Source organism: Trichoplusia ni, chromosome 7 (genome assembly GCF_003590095.1).
Source record: "Trichoplusia ni isolate ovarian cell line Hi5 chromosome 7, tn1, whole genome shotgun sequence".
In the NCBI taxonomy this organism is placed as follows: domain Eukaryota; kingdom Metazoa; phylum Arthropoda; class Insecta; order Lepidoptera; family Noctuidae; genus Trichoplusia; species Trichoplusia ni.
Window position 1 is genome coordinate 14,741,031 of NC_039484.1, and position 18,154 is coordinate 14,759,184.

Sequence of the window (18,154 nt, forward strand, 5' to 3'; positions counted from 1 at the left end):
AACAAGGATTGTGATCTAAATCTACTCAATCTGTCGCGTCATGTTCTCTGTCCACGCATTTATAGATTACATTGACGCAAATTATTGAAAAATATCATTTTATCGCAATGATCTTTTGATATGAAAAAAATGAATAACGTCAACATAGATATGAATAGAAAATAAATATTCCATTAAGACGGGGATGTACAAATCGATGTTACATGAAAACAAATTTTCCTTGAGTAATTGAGAATTTTTAATACCAAAATGTTTTACAACTCCAATATCTAACCATAAAATGTATTGAAGTTGCATTTCTCACTAAAAACAATAAATAAAACATATTTTTATAATTTCTACTTATCTACTTATCATCTATAATGCATTAGTTTATGTACATCAAGTTGCAAAAATAAAGTACTTATAACAATATCTTGTTCGAGGTAGGAATCCATAGAAATCTGTTGCGAAACAAAAACGCTCGATCCTAACAGATTTCTTAACAACAGTACTAGAAAAAAATATTGTAGGTAGGTATGTATAGAACTGATGAGCTGGCATGCATACAAAGTAGGCAAATATCACAAGTGTGCGTGTAACAATGGTACGGTCACAATAAACTTACAACAGCCAAGTCGGTAACGTATAATCAGATCCTAACTCACTTTTATCATCACTTTTCAAAGTAAAATTTCTTAATAAAGAACTCAGGCTCGACTCATGTGGGTCTTGTTCAATCTTGTTAACCCACTACGTCGTGTCACCCAGCGATCTTCGTAAAGGACCACTCTGATCAGCACTAGTCATAACATTAATTTAATTACAACTTGCTACAGCAAATACTTTAAGAGTAAAAAACAACAGAGCTTCGTACACCATTATTTCCACTCATTTGCGATATTTATAATTATCCAATGAGATGACAACAAATAATCTAATGACGCTGCCATCTTTATTTAAATTTGACACAATGTTGTGTTCCTCTAGTGGCAATGCGATCTAAGGTGATCCTAGTGAGCATATCCTAAGTCAAAGAGAAATAAAAACCTCTTGTGATGGTTATATCAACAAACTTACTCCGTTTATATAGCGTAAAGATTATTCAACATTCAGCAATGCCCCTGTCCAGAATGATCCCCATTTCGACAAGGATCGCGAAGGTGATGAAGATGGCGTAGAGTACTATGAGGACAGCACCGAGACTTCTCCTCAGGGTGAATTTTCCGATGAACAAGGTGATCCACAAGCAAGCCACGGCAACAAGGAGGGAGCCGACAACGAAGTCTATGCCAGCTGAGTTGATCAGGACGGCTGTGTCATCAGCCCCTGACACCACCAGCGACAGGGTTTTGATCAACCAAGGCAAGCCCAACGCGAACAATATCGCCAAGGAGTTGGCGCCCAAAGCGTTCGAAACACCAATTCCGCCTTCGCCTGAAACAATTAATACAAATCTATAAAGGAACTAATCATTAAAGCTATTATTTTATCATTAAGATTAAACGTCAAGAAATTAATACAAGATAATATCTATCCGATTGTTTTGGGCAATTTATATTTGTTATAAACTCCAAATTCAAATGTGAATTATTTAAAATCGAAGAAAACATGAAATAAACGCAGCGCAAAGTTCGCAATTTGGCATAAGTAAATCATTATTAAGTATATCGTGGCATTTTGTACGCAGCCGCAGTATTGAGTGACTAAAATAGGGCTTTCGATTGCAATATGATAGGAGGAAAAGGATCGTATTCATGTTAAGTAGGCCGTAAACCAATTCTTTCAGACTGATTAAGATTGGCAATCTATTCAAACCTATTTCGCCAATTACCAACTGAAAGAAACAAAATCGTAAACAATAAGGTTTGTTATAAAGTGTCCATTGAATACAATTTGCTATTCAACCTTTATTGAAATTTTAAGTATGCTAATCAGTAACCCATTAATTTTATTGACAGCATAAGCTGATATAGTCTAAAACCAAGCCGTATTAAGGTTTAATAAACTTATCTAAAATACGATAAAAGTGTTCTATAAATAATCATCAAGGAAATAAACTTTTCTGAATATGTAATATATAAGACAATTATCTTTATTTAAATTGCGTATAGGTAGGGTTTTAATGTTAGGTAATAAACATATTATCTTTGAAAGAAAAGAATTAAAAGGATAATTTGAACAAGCAGTGTTACATGCATGTTTTATCTATAGATTGATACCGATAAAATTAAGCCCTAGGTATTTAATAAGCAAATATTATTGGGCAATATTTATTGCAACTGATTTAAAACTATGTTATATTTGCACAGCAAGAAGCAAGCTATAGAAAAACAAACTTTGCACAATGAAGCTACATAATGTTCTATCATATACGCGCTTCTAACTTTCAAAATCGTGTCACATTATATTTCACAGGTAAAGATAAGGTTGCATTTATACAGCACAAGTGCAATAAAAGCATTACTTTGAACAACACACCAAGTCACAAATAACGGCCAATATACAAAGGTTGAAATCATAAACAAGCCAATAACAATAAAATATTATACACGACAATAATAAGAACATTCGCTTTGCATACACATTCGCTAAAGGAGTTTCGCAAAACAAAAATTAGGGACCTAGAGATATTCTAAGTTCTAGCACAATTTACGCGTGAACAATCCAGTATTAACGTACCTCGTCTCGACATGATGAAAACTGAGCAGGCCTCTGGCAAACATCCTCCGAAGGCCAAGAAAGTCATCCCCATCACCGATTCCGGAATGAAGAAAGTGTGACCTAAAGGAAAAAAAACATTTTTCATGATTTACTATCGCAATCACAAGAAGTAATCATCTATCAATAATTTACAATTCGATCGCGGATTATAATTAGCGTTGTTGGATATCAAGGTTAATTATACTTTTGTAGATATTCTACAATTATGTCATTAACGCGTTTTCAATGTTACGTTCTCGCGACTATTTCAACACGTGCGAAACACGCCAAGATACGATACAAATGGTAATAGATACACAAGTCTACTTAAATCCATTTTACTTTTCTTGAATATATATCAAGGTAATCAAGTTACTCGTTTTGTTTTCAGCCTTTCAATTAAAGATGTCGCCTTATCTCTTAGAACAAAACTTGCGTTGGTCATTTTCAGCTTTCTTTTAACCCAAATATACGTCGGGTCCCTAATAAAATCCGTGCGTATTACACTCTGAGACCATCAAATCCAGTCGAGACCGAAAGGAGTTTATTCGGTCAAATGACAACCTTGCCAAGGATTGCTTATGTGTTGGAGTATATATAGAGACTTGTATACAGTTACGTCGAACATTGAAGAACAGGAAAAATGCAAACACTTTTCATTAATGCGCGTCGGATTAAAAATATTTATGAATAATATTTTCCGTTATCACTGCCATCAAACCAAGGCAAAGGTTATGTATCACAACACGCTACTTAAAGATTTCTTTAGATAGTTCACTGGTTTATATTTAAAAAACACTGTTAATTAATAACTTTACTCACCAATAACGGTCATACTCCAGGACACGATGTAAGAGTTAGCGCCGATCCACACGATACACATGATGAAAGACAACGGGTATATTCTCCTGAACATATTTGGGTTGGGAATAGTCATTCCTAGTACAAGTTTCAAGGGCCAGACGTATAACCACCAGATTCTGTAGCCCCAAGACTTTTCCATGGGAAATCTGAACAAGCTTTTCTTTGGTTTCTTCACTTCCTCGTCAACTGAAAGCAAACAACAATTTGGTAAGTTTTTTTTCTATTTACTTCTGTGTTATTATGTGTACTTTCAGTTTGTCTACGTACCCTTCTCGACTACTGAGACTTTCTCAGGACTGCTAACACTGACATCTGTAAATCCTTTGTTGTCAAAACCGTCTTCAACTGACTTCGAATCTTCGACAACGTTAACTTCTGTAACTGCAATGAGAAAAACACAATTAAGTCGTCAACAAAAAAATCTAAACTCAAAGTAAAGACTTAGAACAAGAGAATATACGCACTGTCCAGCGATCTGTTCTTCTTGAAGTACTTCGCAACACACTTGTCGTATAAGGCAAACATTCTCATACTGTTGAACATAATAATGAAGTATAAGATGTAGAGGATGCCCAAGACGAGAGCCTCGTACCAGTCGATCTGACCGTCCCATACAAAAGCCACGAGAACACCGACATTAATCATGTAGATGACCACATCTCGAGTGACGGGACGTGATTCTATTTTGATAGGCTGAAAGTATAAACAAGAGAAATCACTTATTGCCCTCACTTAACTCACACTTTTTTAAGATTATATATAATATTTATAAATACCGTAATAGCAGCGAGCGATCCGATAGCAGCAACACCAAGAGCATTAAAAATAGCTGATCCAACAATAGTACCAATACCCATATCGGACTCGGTCAAGAAAGTAGAAATGACGTTGACGAAGAACTCTGGGCATGATGTGGCTACTGACATGAAGGTAGCGGCTGCGACATTCTGTAATACATGTGACAATGTTGAAATGCAACTATTTCAGATAAAAAACAAACAAGTAAATATATAGCAAAGAGCCATACCTGAGGAATCTTTAAATCTTCGCAAATCAGTTCGACGCAAGGGATGAAATAGTCATTACAAACAATGGCCAGCAGAGTGAACGCGTAAATACCAAACATGGCATACAATATAAAAGCGCCCCGCCTTAGTTGTTCATCTGTAAATAAATAATAAAACATTGTGATTCTCTAGTCGTTCCATTTTATTCGGAGCTCACACTGCAGCGGTGTACTCTTTTGAAATAGTTTTCTAACAGTCACATTATTATGCATTCGAACAACAAAAACCCAATTATATTATCAATCAAATCATATCGTAAAAACCACAACAAGCAGTGCAGGTAATTAATTTGTAATATGAAAGGAAGATAATTAGTTACATTACCATCAAACAATCCATCTGGGAAACTGTCGATCGAGTCTCTGGCAAAACACTGCATTTCACGAGCTACACCATCGGATATTTCCAGTCTTGTCCTTAACCATGGGGTCCAGTGCCAAGTGCTGTGCTCTTCATCCAACTTCCTCACCAAATCCTCGTCCATATACACAATTTTGCCATTTCTATTAACAGGTCGAACAGATACGTCCAAACGGTCCTCCTCTGTGTCGTCTGCAACGAAAACATTACACTTTTTAGTTCTATAGTAACCCTTTATTAGGAAGCAAATGCTCATGGGTATAATAGCTGTAATTATGGCCGATGATCACGCAAAACTACATTCGACAAACATATAGACAGGTGTATGATCGATATTTGTATTCCACTTCATGAAACGCGTAGTATGCAAATTAAAACTCACTTTTGTTTTAAATAGACTATTATTTACCCGAACGTCTTTCCCATAGGAAACAACTGCGAAATGATCACTGAACTACTTCGTTCTTCACAATAGAACAATTGTCATCAGGTTAATTCATAACTCACAGCAAGAACTCTCTTAGCTAACTGACAAATTGCTTTGCATATAATGCTTCTAATAATGAGGTATATAAAATGCATTTGTTTTTCTTTAATGCACTCGTACGTCCAAAATTTCGATTGAAAATGTCCGGATTTTAGTGGGAATTATTCAAGTTATTTTACTCACTGAAATCCTCGAATGCTGCGGCGTGTGAGATGCAGGCAGCCAAGAATAGCGCCCACAGGACGGTGGTCAGGTTGGCGCGAGTCATGATGATCCCTCTTCTTGCGACCGTTCCAAACTTATGGAACTAGAAAATAATTTCACTCAATCACACAAAGAACCGATTACATTTTCAACTTGAAAACAATTAACTAAAGGCTTCAAATTAATCAAAAGTATAAATTAGATCACATTGTGCGAAGTAAAACTAAAATAACCAATAAATAGTCCGTTATCTTTCCCAATAAACACACACAATAGATACATAACAAATTTGATTAATATAGAAATTAAGATAAGACATCGTATCGTAATTATTGTTATTCTGAATGTGGCCAGCCGGTAACCTAATAACGATTACAAACTCGTTCTGCTGCTTCAAATTTAATTAAAGACAATATCGTTATGTAAGTAATTTTTACCGCAATTCCAAAAATATTTTCAAAAAAATTATGCAATTGCCCAATGCAAAAAAATCGCTTATCCTCAAAATAACAGAACATGCTCATAAATTTATTAGCTTTTTTTATGTTCATTTAAAAAAAACTAATGAACCACACGTACACAAAAACACTCATCAGTCAAGTTATTTTCTCTTGTACACACTATACAGGAAAATGAAAACGTGCAAATATTGTAGCCTTACAATAATTGGTTCAAGCAATGCCGACCGATATACACGATAAAAACACAATCATTGTAGATATTTACTGTTGAGCACCAGTCGATAGCCTATTTATTAGTCCATGTTTATGTAAGGTGCTTATAGAGAAATAGCTAAACAATTATTTGTTAATACAGTGATAAAAAATCCAACACGAGCCAAACGAATGTACTATACTCACTTCAGATCGACTTTCAACAAAACAGAGTGGCAACGCTGATTGTTAACAAAACTTATACACCATAATAATTGGCAATAATACGATTTGAGCGACTGTTGCCACTAAGCAGTCACCAAGGATCTCACGACACTGAAAGAAAGATATCAATGCCAGAGGTTTTTAAGTAGATAATCTTATTTGATAAGAGACTCCTTTGTAGCGATTAGTAGAATTCAATTATTATATAGCACGTCAATGATACACGCACATTGTTTGTGTACAAGAATGCAATCTCTCACCGATAGGTTTCTCACATTTTCCTTAATTATAGATAGGTATGTAGCGGCTTATCTGCTAATTCAAGTGCGTACTATAAGTGTAACTTAATCCGCTTCAGTTAACGTTTCAAACTGTTAAGATTTCTAATCTATTTTAATAGAGTTCTTGGTTACAGATTATGCTCTATCTAGACTGGAGGGATTTTCTTATGCTGCAATCAATGCATAGATTGTACAGCACACGCATACATCTATATAAGGCGACGCTGGTAATAATATAATTGATATTTATTTACTTAATGAGGGTTTACTCAATCGTATTTATCGGGATTGTGAGGCTAATTTTGGATTCAAACGAGTTCTTAATCATGAGGTAATGGTGAAAGCACCGGCGTAAGTGTAACATAAATAATTAAATATCCTCGTTACGGAAATTGTTGTAAAAATAAATTATAATTTTTATATTTATTTACTTATAAGTTATACTATTTCACTTTTATTTTTCATTGATTCATTCATTTGGTTTATCGTTATATTTTATTAGTTCATTTATTCATATTTAATTATCAAGTCAAACATGCGAATCTATTGTGCTAGCATACTGTAGCAACGTTTGGTCATAATAATTATTTCATAAATGATTTTGAGATACTAAAGGCTACATTTTTTTATTGCAATTTTTACTTTTTCTGGATATTCTTCATTAAATAGCTCATCCTCTATAGTTATGCCTCCTTGGTTCAGAATCAGGATTATTTTGGCTGGTAATAGGTAGGATAATGACGGAATCGAAAAGAGCCCTGGCTTTGTTTAAGACAGGTAATAAAATGATCATAAAGATGGTAAAGACCCAAGTCTTTAGGACAAAAAAAGAACTTTACGAATTCTGTTTAAGATTCTCATAAACCTAGGCCATTGCTAAAAAGAAACCAATTTATTCTTTAGTTTTAAGTAGAGTATACAGACCTATTTCGTAACAGTGTGTATTGTTACATTTTAAACATAAAACAAAATAGCTGCAACGTATTCATGAAGACATTGTTTACTTTAGAAAGTCTGAAAAGTATTTTTTTAAGTCACATGCACCAAGACACCCATACTCGGGACAAGGAATTTATAAGTCTGACAAATGCTTGTCCTACGCGGGGATCGAACCTCAAACATTTGACAATAAGGGCAGTGATTGTAGAGCATTGTTGTCGATATTTTCGCAATATTTAAGTGAAAGTTTCGCAGTATTTAAAACAGTTATTTGAAACCAGTTTTCTTATCAAAATAGTACATTAATTGTTAATTTACACAAGAGACTAAACAAATTTGACGACGTCCTCCTATAAACTGTAGAGTCAAATATTCATAGGGCAATCAGTATTATTTGCTTCTTTACCTTTTTAGATAGATACACATAATATTAACTCTTAAATTTTAATAGAGTTGAATCTATTCGAGTCAGTACTTAAATAACAGTATTCTCGCTTTTGGCCTATCATCCATATTCTAAATTAGTTGTTCACATCAGTGTCTTCAATAGATATAATATGTACACTAAACTTTTACGCAGCCGATAGTTCTGAGAAACTTCCCGACACCATACACATTGAGTCATGAATCTCTTCCAGTAGAATTAACTTCCTGTTTATAATCTCAGCCGATTGCCGAAGTGATTTATTTTTATAAGCAAACTGATGGAGACGGTCTGACTGTTTTAATGAACATTAACAAACAATGAGTTTAACTTTATGTGGTTATACCTCATAGCAACCACAAACAAAACAGCGTGCTCTGGTGTAAACCGATCACATTTTAAATATTGCTTGGAATTATAAAAATGTGTATTTTTCTCCACAAAATTGCTCTTGGACAAATTTTGATTACCTGATGAGAATATCGTGTGTTGAGCACAATTTTGAACCAACTTTAAAAAGAGTTAGGGTCATAATTTGAGATCCTCTCAAAAGTACCGTGACTTCCTTGAAAAAAAAAACAAAAATATCTTTGCAATGTGAGTTTTAAGCAGTTTGGAAAATAACACCTTCCTAAACGATGGCCGGAATGGGAGACGTCTTATTATTTTTTATCTTGGGAAGTCGCTATGGTGAATGAGTGAATAACACAATGTTGTGCCTCACGGTTATTAGTTCGGCTAACTCCTTAAGAATATGATAATTGGTCGTTAGTTATAAAGCTATTAATAAACCTTTGCTTTTGTTGTCCGATGAATTAAGTTAGAACATACCATTTTTCATAATAGAGTCGACTACAGACTATGTATGTATATTAAAATGAACACGTGTAGAAAATTGTTCAAACAATTACTGTACTTGGTTACCAAAGGATCCAAATAATGAACTAATAAAATCGCTTGTTTTGAATTTCGTATCGTAGTATGTACGTTTTAAGAACAAACTTGTCGGGTCGTGTAAAATTGACCACAAAGTACATTTCTGATTTGACTTTAAGTTAATTACGATTTAAGATTGGAATTTCAATTTAAATTAACACAGTGTTAGACAGAGCATAATATCCACAATGCAAGTGATGTGTACTCTAAAATCATCATCATCATTCCCCTGCCCTTATCACAATTATTTTATTTGGGGTTGGCGCAACATGTCTTCTTCTTCCATACTTTTCTATCAGCCGTCATCTCACAGCCATATCGTCTTTCACACAATCCATCCATCGTTTTTTTAGTCGTCCTTTTCCCCTACATCCATCCACATCCATGCTCATCGCCTTCCTCGCCATATGATTTTCATTCCTCCGCATAACATGCCCATACCATGACAGCCGGTTGCCACGTAGTTTCTCTGTGACCGGTGCCACTTTCAAACTTTCCCTTATATAATTACTCATTTCTTACTCCTCTCGTTAGACCACACATTCCTCTTAACATTCTCATCTCTGCTGTTATGTTTACTCTAAAATGTATGTATTAATATAGCCAATGTCATTGTGAATTGAATTAAAGAATAAGAATTCGTGTCATCGCAGTTTGTGTGTCATACTGGCGCCCGAACACGCACAACAAATCGATCGCTCACACTTTGAAGTGTTTGGTTAATAGAGATAATATTGGATAATAGAAAACGATAACGATTTAATCACAGTCAGAAGATGTTTCAGATTACTTACACATACGCACGATCTACAAAAGAAATCACGGAAGATAGAAGTTTAGGGAAAAGGGTGGTCGTCATTGGTGCGTGTTCCGCCCACAATTTGAAAATGTCTATTATTATTTGCGCATTTTATGTATTCTGAAAAAAATAACATTTCGATTCCGATTTACTCATGAAATGCAATAATTGAATCGAAAGCAATTTCCGTTTATATTATTACCGAATTTTTGCACTGACTACTATTTTGTCTTGGTTGAATGACGATGAAACAGATGAAACCACTTCAAGTAATCGACTACTATTTGACATAATGCACATACTTGGAATAAGTCAAATATTTTTTGACAAGTGTACGTATTATCAACGTAATTATGTATGTTCATTGATAGTGTTACTTGAGGAAACCCAAACACTTCATGAATAATTTCTCGTAGAGGTGTGTCCAAATACATCCATTGTCCCGACGCATTTCTACCGCGTTGTCGAGTTTTCTGCCACTCGTAAAAACTACGTCCAAGAGCTATTTAGCTGGCAGAACATGATCACTACCAAGGCCTTTACTCCGACCGCTAATGCTATTAAAGCTCCAAATAATTCGGCCTTAGGACATTTCAACCTGACCTATCAAAGAACTGATTAGAAAAAGACACTTCACAAAAGGTTTGTCATTATCTACATATATTTTAAAGACTTTTTCTTGTTCGTATCTCGATTTAAAAACTTTCTAGGCCTCCTCTCCAAAGTAGCACGTTTCCGAAAGGAATTAAAAAGCATGATTTTAAATCAAAATCTTTTAAAATATAGTGCATTATAATCGGCTGTTTTCCAGTGTGAACACACCTTAATACACCTTCTTGCTGTAGAAGTTTTATAAGAATCGTATAGAGCTAACAAACAATATTTTCGAATCGAATGCACGCTCAAATGCGCAATCAAAACTTTCTTTCAAACTTACTCAAGTGTGGCCAATCCTTATCTCAAAAACGTGTAGATATGTAAATAAAATACATACATCCATTAATCTCTTTAATAAGCTGCACATTGATAACATAAATACTTTTTGAAGACTTTTACACGCAATTAATTAAACGTGAATATTGTGGGGAAGGCAAATTGGCAAAACAGTGAGGCAACCCGAAAACTCAAAAAAATGTATAAACCAATAATCTTTAAAGTAACTTACAAATACAGAATCTAAATCTGAAATGCGCAAATCGCAAGTGAGTAAGAACGTGGGAGTCAAACTTCCTTATACGAGACGTAGGCCTTGTTTAACAGCACTACATTTAAAGCCTAGAATGATAGTTTGCCTTATTTTTAGTGAAAGGAAATCTAACTTGCTACGATAAAAATACTATCTTTGCCTTTGGATTCTCAGTAATACAAGGACAAAATCAAATGATTTAAATTTAAGATTATGTTTCACGATCACGTTATTGTGATAAAAATGTTGAAGTTGAGATTTGTTTGATAAATAGTAGTGACTAATTATATAACAAGCTTTTGTTTACTTTTAAGCGGTTTCAAATGTGAAGGCATCTACGAGTACCACACGCTTCTTTAACTTACACTAATTAGTGATGACAAAACTATTATGAGATTTAACTATCTAGATATTTAATTACATCCAAAAAAATTTTTTCGTCACAAACATCTTTCAAGTCAGAAAATACTTTTTCCAGTAATAGGATAATTTAAGATTGGTATAGTAAATTAATGGTAATATCGTTATCATTCCCACCCGGTAGATCATAACACAATATAATATTAATTTCAACAAAATCACGTGTTCAAAACACTCAGAAGAATTCACATTGTTAGAGAAAAATACATGGTTTACGCACAAGCGTACAAAGGGAAAACTTTTTAGTACTAATACTTGAGGTATTCATATGAACCACTTTTAGTTTTTTCAAAAGAATTCTCTTTGTGTTCTCTCGGATATAAGGTTTGTTCCATCCAGCTGTCCTTTTTGTGGAATTCTTTGACGTGTATTTTTTTCGGAGTTTTTTTGCGGGGTGCCATTGTTTGAAAGCAGTCGTAGGCGATGCGGACTGTGAAGAATAGTATCAAGTCGAATCCGGATATGAGTGTGAAGCCGAGCATCAGGCTGAGGAGTCCACCGAATGCAGCTGAAAAGGTAAAATAGCTCTAGTAATAACAAATAAGCCTGTTCACATAGACTGACAGAAAGTGATATTAAGAACTAATAATTATTGTGTGTAAAAGTTAAACTATCTACGGAAAAAATTAAACCTACATGGAATGTCGATTTCTAAAACAGAAAGATTTAAAAAAAACAGCTCCCGGCTCTCAATCCTTCAATCCTTGTGACTTATCTAAATCAATCAAAAATATTGTTTTATCAAATGATCTTAAGAGTGCTAGTGAAAAGAATTCATAGTTACATAGTCGTCTAAAAATAAAACCAGAGACAAAACCTACAATCAAAACGATAGCAGTAGGAATTTTTAAAACAGTCATTTATTATATTACATTAAAAAATACTTTAATGTACCCTTTCTATGAACACATTGGAATGACAATTACAGATTAGGTATCATTCTGTTCCTTATGACTAACGTAGGCTAATTAATTATTATTATGATACCAGATACCTGCGTTGCAATAGGTTTGATGAATCATGGTTGTCTAGCTTTTGCCCGTGGCTTTGTTGAGGAGGATTGTTGGGGTCGGCTACCAATCTTATAGGTTGCTCCTAAGTACCATGACTGAAACCGAGTGGAAAAGGTCTCGACGAAAGTTCCACGGTGCGCTGCGTGACGCGAGTTCGATCCCCGAGTAAGACAAGCATTTGTGTGACCTATGGTATTTGAATCTTTGTGCAACCACCTGCGACTCGGGAGTTTAAGTCATTTACAATGACTCAACCCGTAGTTATCCCTATGATTCTCAGTAGGCAATATCTCTATAGAAAATATGATTCTACTTAATAAGCCTATTTCCCTGACTTTTTATCCTTAACTACCCAAAACGACTGACAAATAATGACTAAATAATGAAATTTAATTTTACGAATAATTAGTATTGTGTTTGTAATGTGTTGTGTTTTGTATTGAGCTTCTTAACGGAGGGACTCATTAAGACATACATGGTCACCTATCTACGGATCAACAGCTTCAAGTGTCACTTAATCTAGGATCAATCCGTCAGACTTTTACTTCGCGATGAGCCCTCGCCTCGAAATCTGTAATACAAGTTTTCATAACTGTAACTTATGTGTTATTCTAAGTTACATCTTCTCAAACTTTTTCACTCGCAATATTAATGGGATGTAAGTTCGGGATGTAACTTTAACAAATCGTGTACAAAAGAAAAACAACTTCCTCAACACAAAAACACTTGCAAACATTTTGAAATACCTTTGAAATCGTTACTCTAGCCTTATGAGGAGAAAAAAATAAAAAAACACTTAATATTTAATAAATTAAGCTCACTCTGGCGCTAATCCTAAAACATACGGCATGTCAGTAGCCTGTTGTGCTACGTCATATCTATGAATGAAATTCATAAAAAGCCGACAAGAACTAACTGCCGTTATTCAATAGATAAAACGAGTAATTCAAAGGTTACAGCATTCGTCAAGACCTTATTCAACAACGCCGTGGAAAAACCAATTCACCAAGATTTTCCTTCCTTATAATTAAAACGTCACCTATTTATAAGAAGCTCTAATATACTGCCACTTGGAAACAAGGCTAGCACAATAGTAAAAAGGTAAGTGATTGTACACAAAGTAAGGGGACAAAAGTGATTCTGAAGTGGAACTGGGTTACATTAGGTTATTTTTTTAATAGCTAAGCTCGAGAAGTAGACCTCAATGTTCTAAGACCGTTTATACACGAAGCGACGCAATTACCTTAATAAACGACGATTTTAGTCTCCAAATCATAAGAGGAGCTCGTGGCTAAGCCATAACTGCATAAGAGTTTCTGGATTCGATCACATTAAGCTATGCTTGACGCGGTTGGTCTGTAGATGGGTGACCATCTTTGTCATAACGAGTTCCTCCGTGTTTCAGAAGGCACGTTAGACCCGGGTCCCAGCTGATATTAATACATCTTTGACAGGTGTTACAGGTAGTCAGAAGCTAGAATGTCTGACAACCAGTCTAACTAAGGGGTATCATGTTGCCCAGGCAAGTGGGTTGAGGAGGTTAGATAGGCAGTCGCTCCTTGTAAACCACTGATATTAAGCTGAGTCTGGTTCGACTGGCAGCCAACCCCAACAAAGTTGGGAAAGGCTAGGAGGATGATGATATAATCACGCATCGTAAAAGAATAAAACCGTCAGGTATCGGAGTATTGTCGCCTAGCGTATGAATAGATTTAATACTAAACACAGTTACAGAAAAGAAAAAGCCATTTTAATTCCCCAATGAAATCAGTTCGAAAATATATGCTAGCTTTAATGATCATGAGTCATGTTGTAAAATAATTCTTTCATCGGCTCTCGAATACTTACCTAGAATATTTTGCCAGTTCAAATAAACATCACGTCTATATCTGGTAGATACCAAATCGTTGAAGAACACGTTCAATAGAGAGCGATTTTGTAAATTGACGTCAACGCTGTAATAAAACATGAACACTTAGACATTGATTCAACAAAATTAAACATGTACAATAAATATTATAGAATCACAAATCTATCTTTGAAACAATTTCCATTTCACTTTCGTAAACAGACAGAAAACCTTCTTAGCAAGCCATAAGATATTAAAATAACTAAAATGTATTTTTTACAATTTATTTACAAAACTAACAACTCAAGCTTATGGCCGGTTTGCATTTTATAAGTGTCAAAAAGAGCGCTATAGTTTTTCTAATTGTCTTTCTATTAGAATCACAAAGTTAAATTTAAAATTTAAGAAATCCTGAAATTTCTTCAAATCAATTTACCCGTTTAGGAGCAATAGTGCCACAAAGGTCTTTTTGTTTGCTTAGAGGTTTAAAAAATTGATCGGTTTCAATTTTTTACCAGCTTGTGGCACACCTGATCAGCAAGGCGACGTAATACACTTCACTGAAAGAACTGTACACGTTTAATATAGTTCTTGACTCTATAGAAAACATTCTATTAACCACTAACATAATGTAAACCGGGCTTTTCATTCAAACACTTAAAGTATTGGTCGATTTCAAATGTAATATCCAAAACAAACATAAATATATTGTGTTTTTGAAGTCTTTTGAAGTACTTAAACGTTATAACCAACTTTATCTCATTATATTATAATCACAATTATCATCACTTACAAGAAAGGAAGTCCGTTGACGTAGATGTTTTCCGCCAGCCTGCCCAGAGCGACTTCCAATGGATAGTCGTAATGTTCACATTCTGGTAAACATTGAATAACATGGCCATACCGGCTCAAGTTACGGGCGACTTCTTCTGAACCTATAATAAATATCATGGATCTGTATTATTCTATGCTGCTTTTATATTAATAATAATGTCCTGTGCCATATTCGGCCATGGGAGGTAGTTTGCGTGGGACATATTATAGTGCTTAAGCATGTGCCAAACAGGTGTTCCCTCATAGCCCGGTGGAACGGCAATCTGACAAGACTGGAGTGAGAACAGGCTCAGGAACTACTTTTTATAAGCTTTCTAAAACACGGAAGCTGTGATATTTCTAAAACGCACGAATTGGGATCGGACTCGAAACTAACTCTCACTGAGTTTAACTACCTTTATTATAATACCTTTCGATGACAGGTCTCTTTTATAAACAACTATTTGAAACGCCTCCGTAGACGTTCAATGAAGTAATTAGGCTACAAACGGCGGCTGTTTGTACCAATATTAGTTTCAAGGACGCTGACTACTGGTCTCAGCGTTTATATGGTGATTTTGGTATGGGATCAGTATATTGTAAAAGTTACAGTATTCTTCATATTCGCAGCTGTCAAAGAATGTTTATAAATGTCTGAACATTCATATAATATCAGCCTTTATACGTCCCACTGCTGGTCAAATATTGGTAAGGTTTGAGAATCGATCAAAACGCCTAGCTCACTGCGCGGTAGTGATTTCTAATTCCAATATTTGGAATCTTTCACTGTTTGTCACAGAGTCTTAGAATAATTAAGAAGATACATATAACTTTGGAAAAGTCCTATTGGTACTAAATCCATGCATAGAACCGCAAGGCCACCGCGTCATTTATGTAATAATTATTGACTCGAAAATATCAATTTTTGACGCATAGATAGATAAATTACAAAGGGCTATATAAGCCTTGTGCGGTAGCTAAAGATACAGTGCTAGTTACTGATATATAGAATACGGAGCAAGCGAATAGAATTCTGCAAATAAAATAAAGTGTAAATTCATTACTACTTGTTTAATAAAGTGTATATTTATTTGTGTATGTACCCGTATTGTGGAATTTAAGCACACGAAAAGTTTTATAGAGCCGTGGAAGAGAGCTTGACACAGTGTTTGACACAGTTCTAAGGACGGTGTTTACTTATATACTTACTAAATATGCTGTCTACGCATTCCAAATCCCTGAAATTACAAGTCCTAAATCCCTCTGAAAAAAAACGTGTTAAGGATAAGAATCTGTTGTGCTTGGTTGATCATCGTCAACTTTCATGAGCCAACTACTAGTTATTAATTAAACGTTGCTTTTAGATAAGGAACTCAAAGACAATAAAGTTAAAAATGTTTAATCTTGTACTCAAACATTTCCAATACTCATATGGGATAGTAAAAGACTATGTAGTCCATGTGTCTGGACACATTGTAGAGATTGCAAATACAAATGCAATCTGCTTTCCCGAATTCCGTTCCGAAAATAGATAATAATTCGATGTCTCGGTCAGGTGCAGGATTCATCATTTCTCCTATTCTACTGTTTGGGGACACGGCTGGACAAAGATAATTTATCTTCGGTAACAATGTTTCCTTGAGAAAGTTTTTTGATTAACACGTTGTTTTTTACGTCGTTAAAAGGAACTCTACAACTTAAGAGCAATACAATTTCTGTTGGTCAAAACCTTCAAGTAGAATTTATATAGAATGTATTCATCTACACGTTAGTTTCGATCATGTTTCTCAATTCAGAGCTTGAAAACGACGTGGACTATTATTTCTAATACTTCACAAGAAACTACGATATAATTGAATATTCTTGTCTTAACTGCGTAAGAAACTCGGCACTTAGTGGGAACTTGGTCGCTATTAAGAAACAACGACGATTTGTAAAAGTAGACCTTAATGCTTTGATATAAGTGTGCTATGATTAAGTAGTTCAGTGCGGCCATACATACAACTTTTTAGAGTAGGGCAATCAAATTGCAGTAATGGAAGCTAGGTTGTCGCTGGTGGCTAGCCATGCTATGTAAATAATCCCACGGGAGAAAACAATCTTAAACGTCAATCCAAGTTAAAAACTATCCGTGTTCAAAATTACGTAAAAATTCGTTCAGTGGTTTTTGAGTGAAAGAGTAACAAACGCCCATCCATACAAACAAACATTCACCTCTATAACATTAGTAGTAGAAAACAATGTTGCCTTTCCTTGTTCCGTGGCATCGGTTGGCAATCTGACAACGGAATGTATGGAAGGTCTATAGATAAATAAGGGCCTGCCAAACAAAGCATTTATATATCATGCACCCTATCGATACAGGTTGTATTATCAACAATCCTTTGTGGTAAACGGCTGATCTAATAAACGTGCAGTCAAATCATTTCATTTATTTTTCATTTAATGGTTCTCAACCAATAACAACGCTTACCCTGACATTTGACGATTATCTGTTTTTGTAACGCTGATTAGTTAGCTAGAAAGTAAAGTTACCTTCTTTAGGATACGATACAGGTATACAGCCACAGCCTTTTTTTACGATTTCAATCTTTTGATACGCCATGCAATTGTGAAACGAATATTGACGAAATCTACTGATTTGTATCTGAAAAAAAAATAAGATTATATATATTAAAATTAAAAAAGGATGCCCTTTCAGTAATGTATGAATTCGAATAAAAATGTTTTACAGGGTTTTAAACATAAAAAAGTAACTGCGTCCATCTACTTCATTTTGTTTCCGGTATAAACTAGCTGTAAACTTTAATGTAAATGGACGAAGAGGCTTATAACACAAACAACGGTTTTTAGGGTCACGTAACCAAAATGTAAAAAATCTTCTTGCTAGTAGTCTGCTATCTGCCGTCCTGCCGTCTGTCACCAATTTGTATGAATCGTCGAAGCTCGACA

The 18,154-nt window shown here is 34.8% G+C and overlaps 2 protein-coding genes across 5 annotated transcripts in view; both read right to left on the reverse strand.

The window, feature by feature from the left end:
• Positions 1 to 214: 214 nt before the first annotated feature.
• On the reverse strand, positions 215 to 6,670 carry LOC113495590 (sodium/potassium/calcium exchanger 4-like). Its single transcript, XM_026874379.1, has 10 exons — positions 6,525 to 6,670; positions 5,644 to 5,767; positions 4,938 to 5,165; positions 4,574 to 4,710; positions 4,323 to 4,493; positions 4,011 to 4,239; positions 3,814 to 3,927; positions 3,505 to 3,732; positions 2,662 to 2,763; positions 215 to 1,416 (listed from the first exon to the last, which is right to left on the reverse strand). The coding sequence occupies exons 2-10, from the start codon at positions 5,726 to 5,728 to the stop codon at positions 1,085 to 1,087; spliced, it is 1,626 nt and encodes a 541-aa protein (XP_026730180.1). The 5' UTR covers positions 5,729 to 5,767; positions 6,525 to 6,670; the 3' UTR covers positions 215 to 1,084.
• A 4,246-nt stretch (positions 6,671 to 10,916) lies between these two features.
• Positions 10,917 to 18,154, reverse strand: part of LOC113495563 (sodium channel protein Nach-like) — a 35,632-nt gene continuing 28,394 nt past the window's right edge. For 3 of the 4 annotated variants that reach the window (XM_026874326.1, XM_026874327.1, XM_026874329.1), the window contains 5 exons: positions 17,738 to 17,849; positions 16,412 to 16,465; positions 15,183 to 15,324; positions 14,389 to 14,495; positions 10,917 to 12,035 (listed from right to left, as the gene is read on the reverse strand). In XM_026874326.1, the coding sequence (XP_026730127.1) occupies positions 11,776 to 12,035; positions 14,389 to 14,495; positions 15,183 to 15,324; positions 16,412 to 16,465; positions 17,738 to 17,849 (675 nt within the window). In that variant the 3' untranslated portion in view covers positions 10,917 to 11,775. The remainder of the gene's footprint in view (positions 12,036 to 14,388; positions 14,496 to 15,182; positions 15,325 to 16,411; positions 16,466 to 17,737; positions 17,850 to 18,154) is intronic. The other variant, XM_026874328.1, reaches the window with a different exon arrangement.

Excerpts from the sequence above, each read along its gene's own strand:
- LOC113495590 (XM_026874379.1), bottom strand. The coding sequence starts at position 5,728 with ATGACTCGCGCCAACCTGACCACCGTCCTGTGGGCGCTATTCTTGGCT. Across the intron at positions 4,711-4,937 it reads CCCAGATGGATTGTTTGATG|ATGAACAACTAAGGCGGGGC; the intron begins GTAATGTAACTA and ends ATTTATTTACAG. Across the intron at positions 4,240-4,322 it reads GATCGCTCGCTGCTATTACG|CCTATCAAAATAGAATCACG; the intron begins GTATTTATAAAT and ends TTATACTTTCAG.